General features: G+C 34.2%; 1 protein-coding gene across 2 annotated transcripts; it reads left to right on the top strand.

The window, feature by feature from the left end:
• The first annotated feature begins 5,905 nt into the window (after positions 1-5,905).
• LOC120177195 (transcription factor IBH1-like) lies at positions 5,906-21,634 on the top strand. Of its 2 annotated transcripts, none has more exons than XM_039183417.1 (2): positions 5,906-5,912; positions 20,886-21,634. In XM_039183417.1, exon 2 carries the CDS (start codon positions 20,890-20,892, stop codon positions 21,394-21,396), a length of 507 nt encoding a protein of 168 aa, XP_039039348.1. In that variant the 5' UTR covers positions 5,906-5,912; positions 20,886-20,889; the 3' UTR covers positions 21,397-21,634. The 2 variants fall into 2 exon arrangements, with proteins under 2 accessions (XP_039039348.1, XP_039039347.1); XM_039183416.1 differs by lacking the exon at positions 5,906-5,912 and having other exon boundaries at positions 20,532-21,403; positions 21,439-21,634.
• The last annotated feature ends 508 nt before the right edge of the window (positions 21,635-22,142 follow it).

The raw sequence follows: 22,142 nt of genomic DNA, 5'->3' as shown, positions 1-22,142 counted from the left end.
AGATATTGGTAACCCTTATGACACGGACTGTGCCCTAGAAAGGTACACGGCTGTGATCTAAACTCCATTTTATAGACATAAAAAGCACGTAAATGAGGGAAGAAGCGGCACCCAAACATTCTCATTTCCTTATAGTTTGGCTTCTTACCAAACAAAAGCTCCATAGGAGAAACCCCCTATAACACACGAGTCGACAGCTCGTTAATAAAATATATAGCAGTGATGATTGCATAGGACCAAAATCGAAAAGGTAACAAAACTTGAGCAAGCAGCACAATAGCAAGTTCAATCAAGTGTTTGTGCTTCCGCTAAACTACTCCATTATGCTCGGATGTGTGAGGGCATGTTAGTCGATGTGAAATGCCATCTCGAAGTAGAATCGGGGATAGGCTCCTATACTCTCCACCCCAATCACTCTGAACTACCTTGATATAAACCCCAAACTGAGACTTGTCCTTGACAAGATAAACCCAAGAATAACGCGTGGAAGCATCTACAAAATAAATGTAATACTGAAATCCATTCGAACTAATGTTTGAAGGTCCCCACATATCTGTATAAACTAGTTGAAATGGAGCAGTATACATAGTTCAAGAATTAGAAAAAGGCAACTTGTGACTCTTGCCCATATGACATGCAACACACGTATTATTCATGCTTTTAGAAATGTTTACATCAATCGATTTAAAAATTTTGCTAAGCATTTCATAGATCAGGTGACCAAGCCTCCTATGCCAAAGCTCATACGAGGTAGCAGCCGCCTGAACCGAATTCGCCTCAGCTACATTGTGTAGCTTTGCACCATCCTGCACAAAAAAGGTGTACAAAACTCGATCCTCATTCCATAGTAACAAAACATCTCTCGTAAACTCATCACGAACAAAACAAGAGTTTGCATGGAACTCAAGAAAAACACTTTCGTCCCTAGCAAGCTTTGACACAAAAAGCAAATTACTTGTTCTTTTGGGAACATGAAATAATTCAGTTAAAACCAAAGTGCGAGAAACGGGTGTAGTCAAAACAAATCTGCCATCATGTTTACACCTAACGAAACACCATTTCTGACTGCAAGTTTACCTGGTCTCGTATACTCCATCTTATGCACAATGTTGTCAACATTGGGTATTACATGATGTGTAGCACCAGATTCTACAATCCAATGCTCTTGACCAGATGACACCACACGATTTTGAGAGGAACGACCAGAATCAGTAATGTAGCATGAGGGATTAGAAGAACAATAATCACATCCATAGCTTCGATCGATCTTCATACCTAGCAAAATGGGCACCACCAGTCTCTTGAAACAGTCCACCATTCGAGGACACATAGTTGTAGTCATGATCGTAATGATGCCAGCACCTATCAACGAAATGCCTAGTCTTGCCACATAGTTAACATTTAAACACGAGGTCGGCCACGTTCGCGACTTCCATTACGATGATCTGTACCACGACAATCCGAATAAGACAAGTGGTTGTACTGCTTCTGAGCTCCACCCCCTGATGATTTGTATGATAAATCAGTAACCTCCATTCTTGCAAGATTGGCACTTAGCGACATGCTATCAAACTGCACATTAAAGCCTGTCAACCGAGCCTCGATATCAATCAAGATACTTCAAACCGCTACCAACGATGGTGTCTCTCCACTGGTTGATAATATAGTCATGAACGACTGATATTATCCTGGTAAACCCTTCAGAATGCTCGTAATACGCCTCATCGAGGATACCGAATTCCCACACGACGATAAGGCATCACATACTTCTTTGACACGAGTAAGGTAAACTCGTATGCAATCATCCCCCTTTCGAAGTGACAGCAGCTTATTGGAGATGTTGGTTAGTGCACGTGGTTGAGTGTATAAGCTGTTAAGAAGCAGTTAAGAGTTGTTAATCTGTTGAGGGTTGTTAGACATTCAGTTATGGTTAACTGATTGTAGTTAGATGGGCTGTATATTAATACTGCTTTTGTAATCAGTTTGTACTTACTTCTTGCTGAATATACATTCCGTTTACTCTAATCTCAGTAGTTTAATACAGCTTATAATTCAGATCCATTACTGAGGTCGTGAACCGATTCACAAAGAACTTAAGAACCGTATGCCAAACGGTAGATGTTGTTTATGCTCCAACAAACTGAAAACAGATGTTCACTGACCGTAGACAGAAGCCAGGAGGCAAGTGCACTATCCTGCACAATATATTCCTCATATTCGTCATTTACAATCACCATACATTCACTATCTTCTATAGTTTCTGGCGGCGGTTTCATCTTCCCAGTTAAAAGACACTCCAATTGGTGACTACAAACTGTAAGAAGTATTTGCTTCCATAGAAGGAAGTTTGACTCATCAAGCACAATGTTCACTTTCTTATTAATGAACGTGCGCTCACTCCTTAAAGAGAACTCCATTGCTGCATCACCGGAGTCTATGTTCGAAAGATCCAATGGATTTTGAGGCATCACGAAAAGAAAACAAAAAAACCCTAAAGATCCCCAGACCTTATGGTGAAAGATACCATGTTGAGAAACTAAGAAAGTAAAGTAAACATAAACGTTTCTTCATTTCTTTCCAAGCACAGTACATCGATTTATATAACCCAGTCTACAAGCTAGAGTGAATAGCTGCAGCAAATAGATACGATTACACACAGTTACAACCAACTAACACCCCTAACAGTTATTTACTAATCGTTCTATTTACTCTTATACACACACGTGCATGAACTTGAATGCATACACACAACCATTACATTCCACACTCAAGAGGAGGAATAAACAAATAATGAAGAATCGATTGGTGTTAGATCTTCGGAAGTTCTGAATACAATTGAAAAAAATATAGAAATTGAAGGTAATGTATGATACTTTGTTTAAATGGTGATTGATTTTTTTTACTTGCTTGATTTTAAGAACTTACACTAAATTATTTCTTATGTAGCTGAAAATTGTCAAAGGCGCAAGACTAGAGGTCACACGATAATAAAGGAATTATATCTACTTCTTCTTTGGGACTGTGTGAAAGTTTCGAGTAATGATGTCGGCCAACCTACTGGGACAAAAGCACGAGTTCGATCTAGTTACATAGACATGATTGTACGCAATGGTAATTTTCTATCGATTAATTATGAGTCATGACGTAAGATGTCAAATAGTAGAAAAAATCAGGTTGTGGATTGTACTAAGATAACAATTTCATTGTAATAGATAGTTCATTACAATTCAATAATAATTTATATTTACTTTGAACAATTATGTTATTTGTAGGAGAAATTTTCTCTAGAGGTCTCATATAACTATTTGAAGCAAGCGTTGAAAGAAATGAAAAGACCACAAGAGTTTTTTTAAAAAAATATTTTAAGATCAATCTCAACCTTGAAGAAAAGCTGCAAAATGTCTCACCTAGAATGCTCAGGTTGGAGTTCAAAGAAAGGAGAGGTATGATGCACTTTGAAAAAAAAATATTATGTCACTATAATAATAACTTTATAAGTCATGTAAATTTCAAATTGTAGGACAGAGAGCATGTTGGTATTGCTAGCATACAACAACAAAAGTTTACTCACACAGCTAGATCGAATAGCTTTGCTCGTGTAGCTCATGATGATGTATTCTTTTTTTAATTATGATTATTCACATAGTGATTTTAAGTTGGTTGCACATAGTAATGAATATTTTTCATATTATTTATTACTTTTTTGCAAGTATTAATTTATATTCTACATTGTATGAAATTACGTCTGATAATAGAGTTGAACGAATAAAGCTTTTCAAAATGACACATACAAAAAAGATGGCTCTCTTATGACTCCAAGAGCTGTAGAAATTATGGTATATTTACTAGACATAAAATTTGGATTATATTATATATACTTATATTTATAGTATAATATTTTTATTTTAAATAATATTTGAATTCGTTCTAAATTCTTAATTGATTATGAGGAAAAAAATAAGTGATAAAAGAGAGGAGTATGAAGCTACGACTTCATCTCATGGTTCTTTCAAATTGGATGAGATTGAAAATCAAGTTATTGTTAAAGTTTCCGGTCCTGAAAGATATGGTCGTGTTCATTGTTATGGATCATTTGTTACCCTAACCAAATATTTTGGATCCAACTCATCTCAATACATGTCATCACACAAACAGTCTTCTTAATCAAAAGTAAATTGATTAAAATAATAATTGACTCAGGTGGATGAAAAATTTGCTCAAATGAAGCCAAAGCTGAAGAGAGAAAAGCGTGAGAAGTATAGAGAAGCAACATATCAAGAAAAAAATATGAAGAACTTCAAAATCAACTTGAAGCTATTAAGCAACAGAATCAAGCACGAAATTCACCACCCTAGGTGATTTCTTAGGTTCATGATTTTTTTAAACTACATTACATTCCACTTAAATGTTGAACTACATTACATTCCACTTGAATGTTGAACTACATTACATTCCACTTGAATGTTTGTAAACTTTGATTTATTTATGTTCTTAAGTATTTTTTTACTTAATTTGAGTCGTAATTAAATTTCAAGGTTGTTGTTGGATATTGTTACAAGATATATTAAATTTGGGTAATAAAGAGTAGAAAATAATATTTGCAAATCAGTTTTGATTAGCAACATTTTAGGATGTAAAACGCCACTAACTCCTTGACTAATTCGGACCGACCCGCGTCGCAGACCTAGTTTTGGTGGGTGAGTCTCCCAACAGAGATTTTCTGCATACACAAGGACTCGAACTTGAGACCTTGCTTAAGTAATATCAATATGCTTACCACTTGAACCACCACTGTTTCACAAACACCTTTCAGCGTTTTGACTGAAAATGATGTTACATATCATGATAATTAGCAGCGTTTCTCTACAAAACACCTTTAAATGACCTAACCTTTTGTAGCGTTTTAGTTTCACAAACATTGCTATATATCGAGACAATTAGTGATGCTTTACCCAAAATGACGCTAAATGACCTAACTTTTTACTGCGTTTTTGTTTAAAAATGCCTCTAATAGTTGTAGCGTTTGTTTTAGCAGATCTATTTCTTTATATTCTTTTGCACATGCATGATTAAGATTTATAATGTTATTTCATAAATCAAACATCATCTAAAATTATTATCTATTTACGGTAATATCTTTTTAAAGAAGGGATCTTTAGAGCATGAAAAAAAATCAAAAGATTGATGAGAAGAAAAAAATTATAAAAAGTATTAGTTGGATGATCAAATTGAATAAAATAACAAGTTGAGATACATATAGTATATTGTACTCAAGGAGAATGTGATTCAAATTTGATAAAAAAAAATCTAGAATGAAGGAGAAATGGAAGGAACAAAGAAATCATAGATCAAATTATAAAATAATCAAATTATTTAACTAAAGTGAAACAAAAAATAACGTAATTTTTATATTTAAATTTTTACAATTTAAACTTGAATCAAATTTAAAATGTGAATCATTAATTTTAATTTATTTGATAAACTTTTTTTATTATTTTAAATTTAATCTTAATCCTACGTAGAGTAAAAAGAAATGAGTAGCTTGATCAACTGGCTAAATATATTTTCTTAGTTTATTCGAATAACTTAAAAATAAGATTTGCATTATTAAATTATAATATTTTTATAGTATAATATTATGATGGCGAACCTAATCATTCTGTCACTCATTGGAAACTTCTTTACGATGCAATTTTTTCTTTTAAAAAATGGAGCAAAACGAATGGCATCAAATTAAGTGGATAAATTGCTTCATATTTCCGCTTTCGAGTTTTTTTAAAATTTAAAATTAAACTACTATTAGTTACAACTTAACCAACTCCCCCACCAACCTTTTCTTTTATTTCTAGGGTTATAGAGGTGAACCAACAAACTCTCTAGAATAAAAACCGTCCACCACCATTACAACCACCGTCGGGCTACAAGACCACCTCCTCCTCCACTTCCTATACCGTAGACGTGGCAAGGCTTTTATAAAGATGAGATATTATTGAGTAAGGTTAACGATATATATTAATTAATATAGAAGGAGATGGAGATGAATGATGATAATTATTAGAAGCAAAAAGAGAGAGAGATGAAGACAAACGTGGATGTCATAATCTGTTCCAAGTTGTCATGAACCAAACCCAAGCCATTGCTTGAAAGTTGTCACTTTCCTCACACATGCATGCCCCAGTGGTCCACATTCCATATCACCCCATCATTCTATTTATTTCTGTTGACGAAAACGGGTAAAGAAAACGAAAGAACACGAGAATTTTACGAGGTTCGGCAATGTGCTTACGTCCTCGGTGCCTAGGCGGCGCTAGAATTTTATTCAATGATATTTTAGGTCTAGGTTACATCTCTATTTATAATAGAAAACCCTGGTACATAATTACAAAATCAACCCTGTACCGTACCGCGGGGGCTACGCCCCCGCACCCTCAACCCACATAATTTGTAACCCCACAACGAGACTTTCTTTGTAAGGACAGTTGATGTTCGCTTCGCTCACTCCGCTCCATCTCCTATTCTCTTTACTGGTATATTTATGAGCCATACCTAACAATTTCCCAGATTGATAGAATTCTCACTTCGCTTAATGCTTCATTTTCTCAAACTCTCTCCCTTATAAATCATATACTTCAATATTCCAACACATATATTGTTAGAAATGTTAAGAACACAAAGAATCTTACATGAAAAAGAAAAAAAGTTTGATGATGGTTTAAATACTCTTATTTTCTCTCTTTTTTTATTGAGTATCGGTGGATATATTTCTTACACGCGTGTTGCAGTTGTCGGTCGATTTGTGTTTATGGTTTGTAATTCGACATGTATTTATGTGTACAATCTTTTCCGAAAAAAGTTTGAGTGTCTTTTTAGTTTTAAACCGATCAAAATGAAATAATTTCTCCAATATTTATAAATTGTTATTTGTCTGGGCTCTCCCTATAATTACACAATGATTGATTTGACTGTTAAATCAATTGATTTAGATTTGATTAAAGACAATCGTTAATTGTATTTAATAAACAATTTCTGTTCGGTTTTAGCTCTTTCTCTCCTCTTATCCTATAAGTAGAGAGTTTTTGTGCTTATTTTATATAATCCAAAGCACAATTCTCTTTAAGAGTTTTTCCCATTATTTATTTTCCTCAAAGTTTTTTTAATTTGTTTTATTAGAAGATCAATATCACTAGGTTTTCATTTCAGATTTTGAGTGTATAAAATTTTAAAGCATCAGGTTAATCTTAGGGGATAACGACTATTTCGAAAACTAAATCAATTAATATAGTTTTACTTCTAAAGCACTGATTCTTTCATGACACGATTAAATTTTATCTAATTTTTATTATTTATTTTTCCGGTCAATAAAAATGATTTATTTTTATAATAATATCATTATATTTTCAACGTACATATGTTAAGTTCTTACAACAATATTCTTCAAAGTTGTCCAACAGTATGCAAATATTAGCCAGAGATATTGCATGCTGAAAATCTTGACTGCAATGTACAAAATATTTTATTTGTAACACCCCAAATTAGGGGTCAAATTATGAGTTTCTGAAACTTATGGACAGTTTTAGAAAGTGCAAGAAATTTAGGGACCTAGTCTTGAATTTGCCCATTTTCTGTTAATGGTGAAAAATAAACCCCTCTGATCGTCTTCTCCAGTTGAAATTAAAACCCAAAAATTTCCCATCACCTGTCGCCTCTACCCCAAACCATGGTCCTCCAACCACCGTCTTGTGCACCGCCGGTACCTTTGTGACCGGCATCCACCCACAAACAAAACCCCTCAAACCGTTCATCGTATAAAGCTTTAGGCTACCGTAAATAGACCTTTGAACACTTCGATAAAAACCATCGCCGCCATGAACCTTATCGTGATTTTACGCCGATTTCCCCACCGTCGTGCTTCACCACCGTCGCCAATGAGTTCCTCACTCAGTTTCGATCAAAACCATACCCCTCTGGTCCCTTGGTGCCATCAAATTTTTCGTCGTCGGTGTTGGTAAGGCCGATATAGTTTGGTTATTTATTTTTACCAGTTTTGGCTTGGTTTTGGTCAATGTTATTGGTCTGAAATGATGTTTAGATGCTAATAGAGTGATTGGTCTTCTCCAGTTTTGGCTTGTTCTGGTCCAAGGGGTTTTCCAGAACCGGGTCGACCCGACCTGCCTGCCCGACCAGTCTGATCTGACCCGACATGCCTGGTCCAGTCTAGTCACTCAATTAACTCGTTGACTTTGACCGAGTCAACCCATTTACCGTTGACTGGTCAGGTCATTAATCGTTGACTTTGAATTTGACCAAAAAGTCAAAATTTTCAAAAAGATCCTATTTTATGTTTTCAACGTCCTGAATCCGAAGTCCGTTTTTCCAAATTCGCACCCGATAAGCCTTTTTTTAGTGATTTATCTTCGGATTCAAGTTGGTTTTTCTACTAAGTTCAGTTTCTAACATAAAATTGTTTGCTATGTATCCAAGGAATTACTGGGCATTGAATTAAAGTTCGAGGGCGATCGAATAGAGTTTAAATGGTCGATCGATATGACACAAAAACTGAGGTAATACTCTACTACCTTTTGTATGCTTTCCGGAACACATTGATAATTGGTACATGCATGAATGGATATAATTGGTACATGCATGAATGGATATAATTGGTCCATGAGATGTAGTTAATTATCATTGGACTCAAATTAAATTTGGAATAAAGACGAAATATTTTAAAAGACTCAGACAACTCGTAAAAGAAATTGGTAGACTGATAAGAAACAAATCTAATTTCAATGATTTAATCAGTAAATCAATCAATCTCAAAACTCGTAAATTCTAATTAATTTAGTTAGAGGTTAAATGTTGGGAATAATTGGATAAGAAATTACCAAAAATAACACCATGGGGTAAAAATACGAAAATACACTTATGAGGTACAAATGAACAAAATACCCTCGAAGTGTAAATGAATATATTATATGACCAAGTTGAACTAAGTGGATGTATTGTATGTATCCGAATTGTGTAAATGACTCAGTTACTCTGGGAACTCCGAAGTGACCAGGATAAACTTGACTACTAAATGACCTAAGTACTCACAATGACATAGAATTAAGCGAATGACTTGGATAAGCCTAGAACCTTGATGAACTTATATGTTGTATGACCATAAGGGTTTTAAACCACAAAATCATCATGTCGACATTTCAGAATACCGTTGCAACACAGAAATGAAACGAATACCATTAGAATACATGTTCGGCTCCCTAAGAACCATTCAACGACGATCCTGATATTAATAAATTCAACTTGTGCATTCAGTGTTAAGAAATGAATAATAATGAATTATCACAATACGAATGATTGAAAAGTATCGTAGTATTGGGAATTGTAGTTCAAATGGGACTTGAAATCCTGATAATTCAAAACTATAAAATCTTGAAATCTCAAATAACTATGAACAGATATATCTGTCAAATTACCAGAAAAGGTACATAGGTTTGGATTGAAAAGAATTTATCGAAAAATTGTCGAACTGTGAAATATTAAAATAACTCTGATATACAAATGATTGAAATACCCCTAAACCTCAAAAATACTAAAATACTTGGAACCTTAAGATGACTGAAGTAACCTCAAATCGAAAAATGATCTAAATACCTTCATAACCTAGAAATATGTGAACATTATTGGACAATTCTAGAAACACCGAGAAAACCTAAGTATTACATCGCCCCTAAAGATTGTGGAGTACAATTCAAGTATGTTGATCATCTTGGAGACTGTTGCAATTCATAAATAAAACAAATACCATCGGAATACGTAGAGTTTCTCAAGATCCGTTCTACGATGGTTATAAAGATTGACCTGATATCTTAATAAATTGACATTAATCTTGAATATCATGAATCACCGTTTCACCCTTATTAGATTAAGTTGCTATGAATTCACTATAAATCATAATGTCTAAAATGTCTTTGATGTCCTGAATAATGGAATCACTCTCAGTAAATCTAAAACTATAATTTATTCTGATGTAAAGGTTCCTGAATACCTTCCTGATACACCTGAAACATAAAAGGGTCCTAAAGTATCAACTTTAAATGTTTGATAGATCCGTTAGTAATCGATCCCTTTTAATAGAACATCGATCCTGGAATCCGATCAAATTACATAAGTTTCATGTTTTCCATTCCTGATAACAACCAAATGCTTCTGAAAAATACTTGTTTCCTCTAGTGTGATCCCCACGTACTACATGACTGTCTTATATGTTTTGAAATATGTTTCACTGAAATTATTGATTTACTGAATTATGAACCATGGCTACATGGTATGTGTTTTCTGATTATGATTTTCATTGAAAAATATGATTGTTCTTGATTTATGGAATCATGGAATTTACACGTTTATGAACTATGGTTTTCTGTTTTCATTGGTTATATTTGAACTATTTTATTTGGGACATTATTTGGTTAGGCTGAAGGTTCAACTCTGATCAAGCTGGTAAATCCTTATAGACCTAAGGTGACTCTTGGATAGGCTCTAAGGCCCTGGGAAACTTTCTTGGGTAGGCTCTCAGGCCCCAAGGCAGCTTTCCCTTGGGTTAATCATGGGACTACATATGGTGTACATGTGGAGAGAAATTATATTGTTTATTTCATTGTTACGTTTACGAGATTTTTACTGGATCACGATCCAAATATTACGTTTTACTGGTAAAACTGATTTATATTAGATTTATATGGGTAGAATTATAGAGTATGGAGGTTCAGCCCTGATCCAGCAGGAAAATCCTTACGGCCCTAAGGTGACCCTTAGGTAGGCTTTGAGGCCCCAAGATCCTTCTTGGGTAGGCCTCGTGGCCTCGAGTAACTTTCTTGGGTAGGCTCTCGGGCCTCAAGGCATTCTCTTAGGATGGCTCCCTTTGTTGTGTGCTTAGGGTAAGCCCTTATGGTTGCAGTTCTGGGGAATTGCACAACGGTGTTTAGTTGGAGGGTTCCACTATGGTTTTGAAAATATGTTTTAAACAATTACCATTTTAAAAGATTTATATCTTTTCACTAGTTTTGGTTGGAACACACTAGACACACTATTCTGATTTCCTAAACCTAGATCTCTGAATGCTTCCTCTAAACTGTAATCTTCATGCATGTTACTCGAAGAAATATTACTGGAACCGCAACTAATTATGAAAACTTGTATAAGTCTGAGTCAATAAGGAACTTTTATGGATTTTCATTTATCTACATGTCCTGTAGCATCAATTGGTAGTATTGTATTACTGAGCTTCACAAAGCTCACTCTTTGACTCACTGTTTCAGGTTGAAATAATTAAACCAATGTAGCTTTCGACATCAATAAAGTTGTTCCACCGATGTTGCTTACGGAGTACGGTGTATGTGATTAGGGGGCATGTAGGTTGTAATTTATTTTACATATAAGTCTGAAATTTGTTTTATTTATGAATATTGGGAAATTTTACTTTTGAATTTATAAATTATTTTATGATTTTATATGTTTTAACAAAAAAATTTAATTTTTCCAGGATTTTTACGGTGGGTCGCTCCGGTGGCCCTAATGTGACACCCCGGATCGGATCGGGCGCCCCACATCGGTCTGAAGGGGTTACATTTAGTGGTATCAAAGTTTAGGTTGAGTTAAATTTTTCTAGATAGACCAGTCTGTCGACAGTTAAAAGATGTCTGCTCTGTACATGCCCCTAGATTATGATCGTACTTTCTAAGCCAAAACTCTAATGCTAAGAAATCATTCTATAATAATTATACCAAAGTATTCTAGCTGTTATGACTCAATCTGTGTAAAAAGGGAATAACGTCAGCATACGTCTTAATTTTAGAATTTACCCCACGAGTAACTTGGAAGATTATTTGTTCGATGATTTTAACTCCATTCCCGATCTGAATTGGAGTTTTGGTTATCTCTAAATATTACGTGCTGATATGCTCATAACTGAACGTATTAAGTAAAATGTTGAGATCAAGATCTGCTACCCAAGTAGATTGGAGAGCGAGGTATGTTTAGTTCTATGAGGAGAATTATGTTCAAATTCTGAAATTTTGATAAAGAAGTGTTTGTCGAGGACGCTTATTCAACTGGTTAAGGTCTATTAAAGGAATCATATACCTGTAAAGGATACCTGAGAGAATTAAGACTGGATGGAAGCTCAGTTTCTACATTTCTATGACTTGAGTAAATTTTGAGGACGAAATTTCTTTTAAGGAGGGGAGAATTGTAACACCCCAAATTAGGGGTCAAATTATGAGTTTCTGAAACTTGTGGACAGTTTTAGAAAGTGCAGGAAATTCAGGGTCCTAGTCCTAAATTTGTCCATTTTCTGTTAATAGTGAAAAATAAACCCCCGATCGTTTTCTCCAGTTGAAATTAAAACCCAAAAATTTCCCAGCCCCGAACTGTGGTCCTTCGACCACTGTCTTGTGCACCACCGATACCATTGTGACTGGCATCCACCCACAAACAAAACCCCTCAAATTGTTCATCGTATAAAGCTTTCAGCTGCCGTAAATAGACATTCAAACACTTTGATAAAACCACCACCGTCGTGAACCTTATCGTGATTTCACGTCGATTTCGTCACCGTTGTGGTTCATCACCATCGCCAATAAGTTCCTCACTCAGTTTCAATCAGAATCCAACCCCTCCGGTCCCTTGGTGCCATCAAATTCTCCATTGTCAACTTGGGTAAGGCTGATATAGTTCGGTTATTTATTTTTACCAGTTTGGTTTTGGTCGATGTTATTGGTATGAAATGATGTTTAGATGCTAATGGAGTGATCGGCAAACCACCCCGAGCCCATCGCCACACGCCGCCTCCTGCGCGTGGGGCTTGTTCTGGTCCAAGGAGTTTTCCAGAACCGGGTCGATCTGACCTGCCCGACCCGCCTGGTCCAGACCAGTCATTGAGTCAACTCGATTGAGTCAACTTGTTGACTTTGATCGAGTCAACTCGTTTACCGTTGACTTTGACCAAAATGTTAACTTTTTCGAAAAGATCATATTTTATTTTTTCGACGTCCTGATTCCGAATCTGAAATCCATTTTTCCAAATTCGCACCTGATAAGACATTTTTTTAGTGATTTATCTTCATATTCAAGTTGGTTTTTCAATTAAGTTTAGTTTCTAACGTAAAATTATTTGCTATGTATCCAAGGAATTATTGGACATTGAATTAAAGTTCGAGGGTGATCGAATGGAGTTTAAATGGTCGATCGATATGACACAAAAATCGAGGTAATACTCTACTACCTTTTGTATGCTTTCCGGAACACATTGATAATTGGTACATGAATGAATGGATATAATTGGTCCATGAGATGTAGTTAATTATCATTGGACTCAAATTAAATTTGGAATAAAGATGAAACATTGTAAAAGACTCAGACGACTCGTAAAAGAAATTGGTAGACCGATCAGAAATAAATATAAGTTCAGTGATTTAATCAGTAAATCAATCAATCTCATAACTCATAAATTCTTATTAATCTCGTTAGAGGTTAAATGTAGGGAATAATTGGATAAGAAATTACCAAAAATAACATTATGGGATAAAATTATGAAAATACCCTTATGAGGTACAAATAACCAAAATACCATTAAAGTGTAAATGACTATATTATATGACCAAGTTGAACTAAGTGGATGTATTGTATGGATCTGAATTGTGTAAACGACTTAGTTACTCTGGGAACTCCGAAGTGACCAGGATAAACTTGACTAATAAATGACCTAAGTACTCACAAGGACATAGAATTAAGCGAATGACTTGGATAAGTCTAGAAACTTGATGAACTTATATGTTGTACGTCCATAAGGGTTTTAAACCACGAAATCATCATGTCGACATTTCAAAATATTGCAATACAGAAATGAAATAACTATCATTGGAATACCTGTTCGTCTCCCTAAGAACCATTCAACGATGATCCTGATATTGATCAGTTCAACTAGTGCATTCAGTGTTAAGAAATGAATAATAGAGAAGTATCACCATACGAATGATTAAAAAATATCGTAGTGTTGGGAATTGTAGTTCAAATGGGACTTGAAATCCTGATAATTCAAAATTATAAAATCTTGAAATCTCAAATAACTCTGAATGGATATATCTGTCAAATTACCAGAAAAGGTACATAGGTTTGGATTGAAAATAATTTACCAAAATATCGTTGAGATGTGAAATATTAAAATAACTCTGATATACAAATGATTAAAATACCCCTGAACCCCATAAAGATTAAAATACTTAGAACTTCAAGATGACTGAAGTAACCTCAAGTAGGAAAATGATCTAAATATCTTCATGACCTAGAAATAAGTGAACATTATTGGACAATTCTAGAAACACCGAGAAAACCAAAGTATTGTATCTCACCTAAAGGTGTGTACTACAATTCAAGTATGTTGATCATCTTGGAGACTATTGCAATTCATAAATAAAACAAATACCATCGGAATATGTAAAGTTCATCAAGATCTGTTCTACGATGGTTATGAAGATGTTCAATTCAAATTGACCTGATATCCTAATAAATTGACATGAATCTTGATTATCATGAATCATCGTTTCACCCTTATTAGATTAAGTTGCTAGGAATTCACTATAAATCGTAATGTCTAAAATGCCTTTGTTGGACTGAATAACGGAATCACTCTCAGTAAATTTAAAACTAGAATTTATTCTGATGTAAAGGTTCATGAACACCTTCCTGATGCACCTGAAATATAAAGGGGTCCTAAAGTATCAACTTTAAATGTTTGATAAATCTGTTAGTAATCGATCCCTTTTAATAGAACCTCGATCCTGGAATCCAATCAAATTACATAAGTTTCATGTTTTCTATTCCTGATAACTACCAAGGGCCTCTAAAAAATATTTGGATCCTTTAATGTGTTCCCCACGTACTACATGATTGTCTTATATGTTTTGAAATATGTTTCACTGAAATTATTGATTTGTTGGCTTATGAACCATGGGGTTACATGGTATGTGTTTTCTGATTACGATTTTCACTGGAAAAATATGATTGTTCTTGATTTATGGAATCATGGAATTTACTGGTTTATGAACTATGGTTTTCTATTTTCATTGGTTATACTTGAACTGTTTTATTTGGGACATTATCTAGGTAGGCTGAAGGTTCAGCTCTGATCAAGCTGGTAAATCTTTACGGACCTAAGGTAACCCTTGGGTAGGCTCTGAGGCCCCGAGAAACTTTCTTCGGTACCCTAAGGCTCTCCCTTGGGTTAATCATGGTACTACATATGGTGTACAGGATGAGGGCAGTTATATAGTTTATTTCATTGTTACGTTTACGAGATTTTTAATAGATCACGATTTAGATATTACGTTTTACTGTTAAAACTGATTTCTACTGGATATGGGTAGAATTATGGAGTATAGAGGTTCAACCCTGATCCAGTTGGTAAATCCTTACAGTTCTAAGATGACCCTTAGGTAGGCTCTGGGGCCTCGAGATCCTTCTTGGGTAGGCCCCATGGCCCCGAATAACTTTCTTGGGTAGGCTCTCGGGCCCCAAGGTATTCCCTTAGGGTGGCTCCCTTTGCTGTGTGCTTAGGGTAAGCCCTTATGGATGCAGTTCTGGGGAACTGCATAACGGTGTTCGGTTGAAGGGTTCCACTATGGTTTTGAAAATATGTTTTAAACAATTACTATTTTAAAATATTTATATCTTTTCCCTGGTTTTGGTTGGAACACACTAGACACACTATTCTGATTTCCTGAACCTGGATCTCTAAATGCTTCCTATGAATTGTAATCTTCATGTCTTTTACTCGAAGAAATATCAGTGGAACCGCAGTTCATTCTGAAAACATGTATAAGTCTGAGTCAATAAGGAAATTTTATAGCTTTCCATTTATCTGCATGTACTGTAGCATCAATTGGTAATATTGTATTACTGAGCTTGCCAAAGTTCACTCTTTGATTCACTGTTTCAGGTTGAAAGAATCAAACCAGTGTAGCTTTCGACATCAGTAAAGTAGTTCCACCAACGTTGCTTGCGGAGTACGGTGCATGTGATTAGGAGGCATGTAGGTTGTAATTTGTTTTACACATGATTCTGAAATTTGTTTTATTTCTGAATATTAAGAAATTTTACTTTTGTATTTATAAATTATTTTATGATTTTATATGTTTTAACTAAAATTTTAATTTTTCATGGATTTTTATGGTGGGTCGCTCTGATGGTCCCCGGATCGGATCGGGTCACTCGCATTGTAACATCCGCAATAACGGGTTAGTGACTAAATTGAAATGTTTCAGAATTTGATGACTAAAGTAGAAGAATGAAATAATTCAATGATTATTAGAATATATATAATGAAGGTTATTTAGTAATTATTAAAGGAAATTAAGGGTATTATGGTCTTTTCCTTTAAAAGATATTTCCCCCCTTTTATAAGAGTGAAAAACGTGGGAAGAGAGCTATCTGGAAGCTTTCTTCTTCTTGCTTTCTCTTCTTCACGTGGGGCTTAGCTACAATAGGTAAGTTTAATTTCAGTTGGTTAATTCTTGAGTTTTAAGCTTAGTTTTGATTCTTTGGGTATTAAATAAGCTTAAGGAAAGCTTATATGGGATTTAAACAATAAGATAAAGGAATTATGAAGGAATTTGCAATATGAGTTTTAAGATGAAATTTTGATATGGTATGGTTGTTGAAGTTTTATGAATGAATTCGACTTGTCATCAATCTAATTAAGAAGTATGAAGTGTTAGAATTGGAATTAGAACACATTGAAAATTTGGTATGATTCTTGAATCTCATATGGAAGATAGGATTTTGAGGTTTAAGATGAAATAAATGAATATAGATTGGTTTAAGTATGTGTACTAGAGTTAAGAATGAAAAGGGGATGATATATGAAGTGTTTGAGAGGAAATGAAGTAATTTTCGAGTTAAAAATATGATTTATGGGCAAGGGGAACCGATACCCCTTCAAACGAACAAAAATTTCCAGAATGTCATGAGGGAATCGATACCCCCTTAGTAGGGAACCGATTCCCCCTAAAGGAAAATTGTAAATATTGGTTTAATAAGTTCGTTTAAGTTGCTAGTATCCAACTACAAGGTGTAGGTATCTAATGATTGCCTCAAAATATACATTTATGTAGATTCTGCGCATAAAGCAATTCCGGAACATTTGGCAAGTAAGATCGATCAAGGGAAAGATAAGAGATTGGAATTTACTAGTGAGGCCAAGGTGAGTGCATACTAGTGACATGTAGTGTTTAATGGAAATAAGACTTGCGATGAGTCTATTTCCTAGAGTAATATGCATGAAGTCATGGACATGATTATGTGTGGTTATAATTATATGTGATTATCTGTATTACATTGATTGTATGTATGCATGACTAAAGATAATGATATGCTTTGTATATGCTATATGATTTATGTAAGACTTTATTATGTAATAATGGAAGAACATGGAATAAGTTATATGATATGGTATAAGTGATTATACGAGAAATGTTAGGAGACTCTAAGAGAATAGTATGAATTCGATGGCATAAATAAGGATACATAAGTTATATAGGGAAGATTGATAAATTAAAGGAAACTATGGTTCATGTATTATAGTGAAGAGCTACAAAGTTTTATTAAAGAGTATTGTAGAAGTCATGAGAAATTGAACTAAATAAATAGATGGTTTATGTGAGTGGAAAAGAAAAATGATATAAAAAATGGAAATTATTTATAAGATAGCATGAGACTAATTGAACATGTAATAAACTTTATAAAGGAGTACTTGGGTAAAATCATTATATGATACAATTATAGAGTATTACTATACAAATTATATTAAAATATGATATATGAGAATATGAGTAAGTTTATAGGATATTGATAGGACATATAAGAATATTTAAATGTATGATGATATGAAAAAGGGAATACAAAGAAATGGAGCATCAGGTAGATAATATGATATCAGTTATTATATATCTATATGATATATGCCATCAGGTAATATGAAAGGACTCTGAAAATTGATATAAGCTATGAGAAAGTGTTATAGGTGTTTCTATGTGTTATATGAAGCATATATGATCATATGTGAACAAGATATGATATGTATGTTTATATGAATATCTGAGAAATGATCTAAGCTATATGATATGTTATGTGACATGTAAATGTGACTCATATGAAAATGTTCTATGAGTAATTGAACTATGTGTTATGTGAAATGATAAGTATAAAAGAAAATGCCCATGTTATATGTCTTGAGAGCTAGGGGTATAGTTGGCATGCCAAGAGTCGAGGGTTTACCTATGTTCTACAGAACATATGGACAGTTTTACCTATGTCTTTCGAGACATATGGACAGTATATCTATGTTCTAAGGAACATATGGACAGTTTACCTAGGTTCTTCGGGACCTATGGACAGTTACCGAGGATCTTTATGACCTCTGGATAGTTACCGAGGATCTTTATAACCTCTGGATAGGTCCTTCGGGACATTTATATGAGCTATGATGACAGCATAGTGGTGCACAACCTCAATAGACTCACATATCTACACTTCTCACAGGTGTACATGGGCTAATCAAGAGATATAAACAAATATATGTTAGTGATATGATAAATGTATTACAAATGATATGATGTTGTGTGTGTATAGTGTTTGATTGAAAAGGTTAAGCATAAAAGTATGTGATTACATGATAAACTGCTAATGATGATTTATGTGTATGTATGTATTTATTGTTAATTAATCTGATATAATTTTACATGATATGAGGAAATCATGTAATTTGGTATAGCATGATAGAACAGAACATGCATATATTGATATATGTTATAAAGTGCATTATAAGTTTTTATGCCTCATTAAGTCTTCGACTTAGCGTTTGATTATTTCACACGTAGGTTTCGAGAAGAGTAAAGAGTAATACGGAGCAAGACAGGTCAGTTCTCCTTACCAAATGTCAGATCAGAAAATATATGTACTGTATATAGAGTGTAGTTGGCATGTACTCTAAAGATATAAATTGTATGAACTCTGATATATTTTGTAAACGTTTTGAATAAGTTAAGTGTTATCAAAGTTTTTAAATTACTCACTATTTTATACGAATAAATGTTTGAAAAGTCAATGTGACACTTCGGACTCGTATCCGGGTTGGATATGGGTTGGGGGTGTTACACGCATCGGTATGAGGGGTTACATTATTAGTGCCCCATTTAAATTCAAACTGATCATTTATCCTTCTCTTGAGAAAATAATAATAATTTTGGTATTATTTTTCTAACTTGCAAATTACAATAAATAGCAACTAAATAAGACATTGTTAATTGAATGGTCAAACTGTTTTCCAATGAAAACATTTTATGGTGTTGAATGGGGACAAAAATGGAGGAATTTTCATAGGACCGATTAATGGATAAGATTGAAGAAATTGATAAGCATGTGACTAACCCCTTCCTTACATTATGTGATTTGGACAATTGGCATGAATGGATTAAAGGAGAAAAAGTAGGGTATTCGTCCATCTAAAAATTTATTGTATATCTTAATTTTTTATATATTTTTAACTAAAAACTATCATTTTTAAAATTTATAAAATACGTTATTTTTTTTAAATTTAAAAATCCATCATTTTAGTATAAAATCTGACGTCTATTCCTAATTATAATTGTTGGGGGTGTCCGAATGTCGACATCCCAAACCTCAACCATCATTCCACGTCCTATCTCTCTATGTCATTGCCACCATGAATAAAATCCCATCAATATCATTTGTCCGAAATGGCCAACAATGGGAGGATATTTAGGGAGAAATTAATGATCATAACGCACCAATAATATTAATACGCGTCGACATATACCACAGAAAAAATTAAACAAATATTCGAATAAATAAATAAAAGTATCGTAGAATAAATAAATATAAATAACAACCGGCCGATAAATATTGATACATTGATGGAATATATTACATTTTTAATAAAAATTAAAATATTAAAAATATATTATTAAAAACCCTAAATATTATCTTACACAAAAGTTCGCTCGAATCGAGTTAAAATATTTTGAGTTGTTGAGTCATATTTTATAACTTAAGTTATATTTAATTTTTTTCGAGTTGTTAAAATTTCTATTTCTATTTATTTATGAATATATTATAACGTTATTATGTTAATTGATTTAAATTTAAATAATTTTCTATAATCATATATGATATAAACATATATTCATATGTCATACAGAGTTGAATGATTTAACTCGAACTTAAAAAAATTTATAACTCAAACTTCGTTTAAGAAAATTTTAAATTGAATATATAAATTACTAAATAAAAGTAACAGATAGGCCCCACAATCCAAGTGGGAGAATGGAAGCATGTGCGCTCATATGGTGGTTGGCTATTTCAGCCCCACCACAACCCTGATCTCTTTTCCCTAAACCCCCCAAACTGAGAACGAAAGCCAAAACGTGTAATCCAATTCTATATAATAACAAATACAGGAGTGAAATTGGGTTAAAAAAAACCCCATGTTATTGGAATAATACTAATAACCAAAGGGGTTGATTCCCCCTCCCTCTCCTCCTTTGAAAATTTTCCAATTTCCCATTCCCCAAACAGACAGCTCTGTCTTCCTTCTTGTCTGGTTGGTCTTTATAGATACTGTGTCAGAGAAAAGTTTGAGATTTTATCATTTGGGAGATCATTTCTGAGCACTGGCCCCCTTGTGTCAGAATATCAAAATCTCTCCTCAATTCTTTCCCCATCCCTTCCGAAAAGGGGAAAGCCCCCCGTACGTTTGTTAGTTAATATCCATCTACTCATATCAAAGGAAACCCTAGTTATTTTTATAGTAGTAACATGGATTTGCACAACTTGAACCCTAGCTCTCTTAAATCCAGGTTCACCACAAGGTTCCTTCGTGCTCTTACTGAAATCAATGCCCGAAAACCCATCGCATCGTCTTCTTCTCCCAGGGAGATCTTCCAACGTTACCGAAGAATCAAGGATGCAGCCGACACGTCCATGGCTTACTCTGTTAGGTCCAGGAGAACTTGGAGTAAGGCAACCCTTTGGAGGCTCCGAACCCCCTCACACCGTCGACGATTAGCCTCTTTCGGCCGAAGATCGTCGCTCAATAAGACCCGTACCACTACCACGGCATCTCATCGGGGGGCCGTCGTCGTCCAAATAACGAGCCGTGGTGGTGGGCTGGGTGTTCAATTGGAAGAGCTAAGAGAGCTTGTTCCAGGTGGTGAAGCCATGGATTTATGCAACTTGTTGGATGAAACTGCGCATTACATAAAGTGTCTTACCACCCAGGTACAGGTGATGAGAACAATCGCCAATCTCTACTCTCTTGAGTAATATATATATATATTCTTATTACATCAGTGTTATATATAGAATAAATATACATAAATCAAGAGGAACAGATCGTTGAAATGGGAAACTATTCATATGCAGAGATGAATTGTCTAAGATGGTAAGTATTTGTATTTTCTGTAGAGATGAATCAGAGAGGAACTTGCATAATCTGTGTGGGATACTACGATTTTCTTTTACAATATAGAGGTTTAATCCCACTATTTGATTTCCTTCTGTATCTTTTTCTTGTTTATGGGTTTCTGATAAATTATAATTTTCTAACATTTTCCTTTCTGTTCTGGAAATATTGTTAAAGAGAAAACGAAGTTTTAGATCTTAGATTGGCTGGCAGGAGTAGTGTACACCAAGATTTAAGGTGAGACAATGTAATTTAATTAATCGTACCATATATGAATTAATTTATGTCCCACATAACGATTTTAAAACATGAAAACAAAATTAAATTAAACTCAAGAGAATCTTCTTTCATTGTTTTATTTATTTCTTCCATATTATTATTGGTTTCATGATAACCAATGTTCCTTTTTTTCCCCCAACTTTTCTTAGGGTGCTGTGTTCCAATTTGCTTCGAGAGTGTTTATATGGAATCATTCCATTATCCTCTCACATGCTCCTTCCCATTCTTAGATTTGCGTCCCTTTGTCAATTCTTTTAATGTCAACTAAAAAAGAGAAAATCTTCTACACAAAAGCTGAAAGATTTACCCTTTGATAGTGTATATATCA

This window comes from Hibiscus syriacus, unplaced genomic scaffold (assembly GCF_006381635.1).
Source record: "Hibiscus syriacus cultivar Baekdansim isolate YM2019G1 unplaced genomic scaffold, ASM638163v2 tig00112285_pilon, whole genome shotgun sequence".
Taxonomy (NCBI): Eukaryota; Viridiplantae; Streptophyta; class Magnoliopsida; order Malvales; family Malvaceae; genus Hibiscus; species Hibiscus syriacus.
Note: the sequence above shows the minus strand (reverse complement) of the source record. Positions and strands in the feature narration are given on the sequence as shown.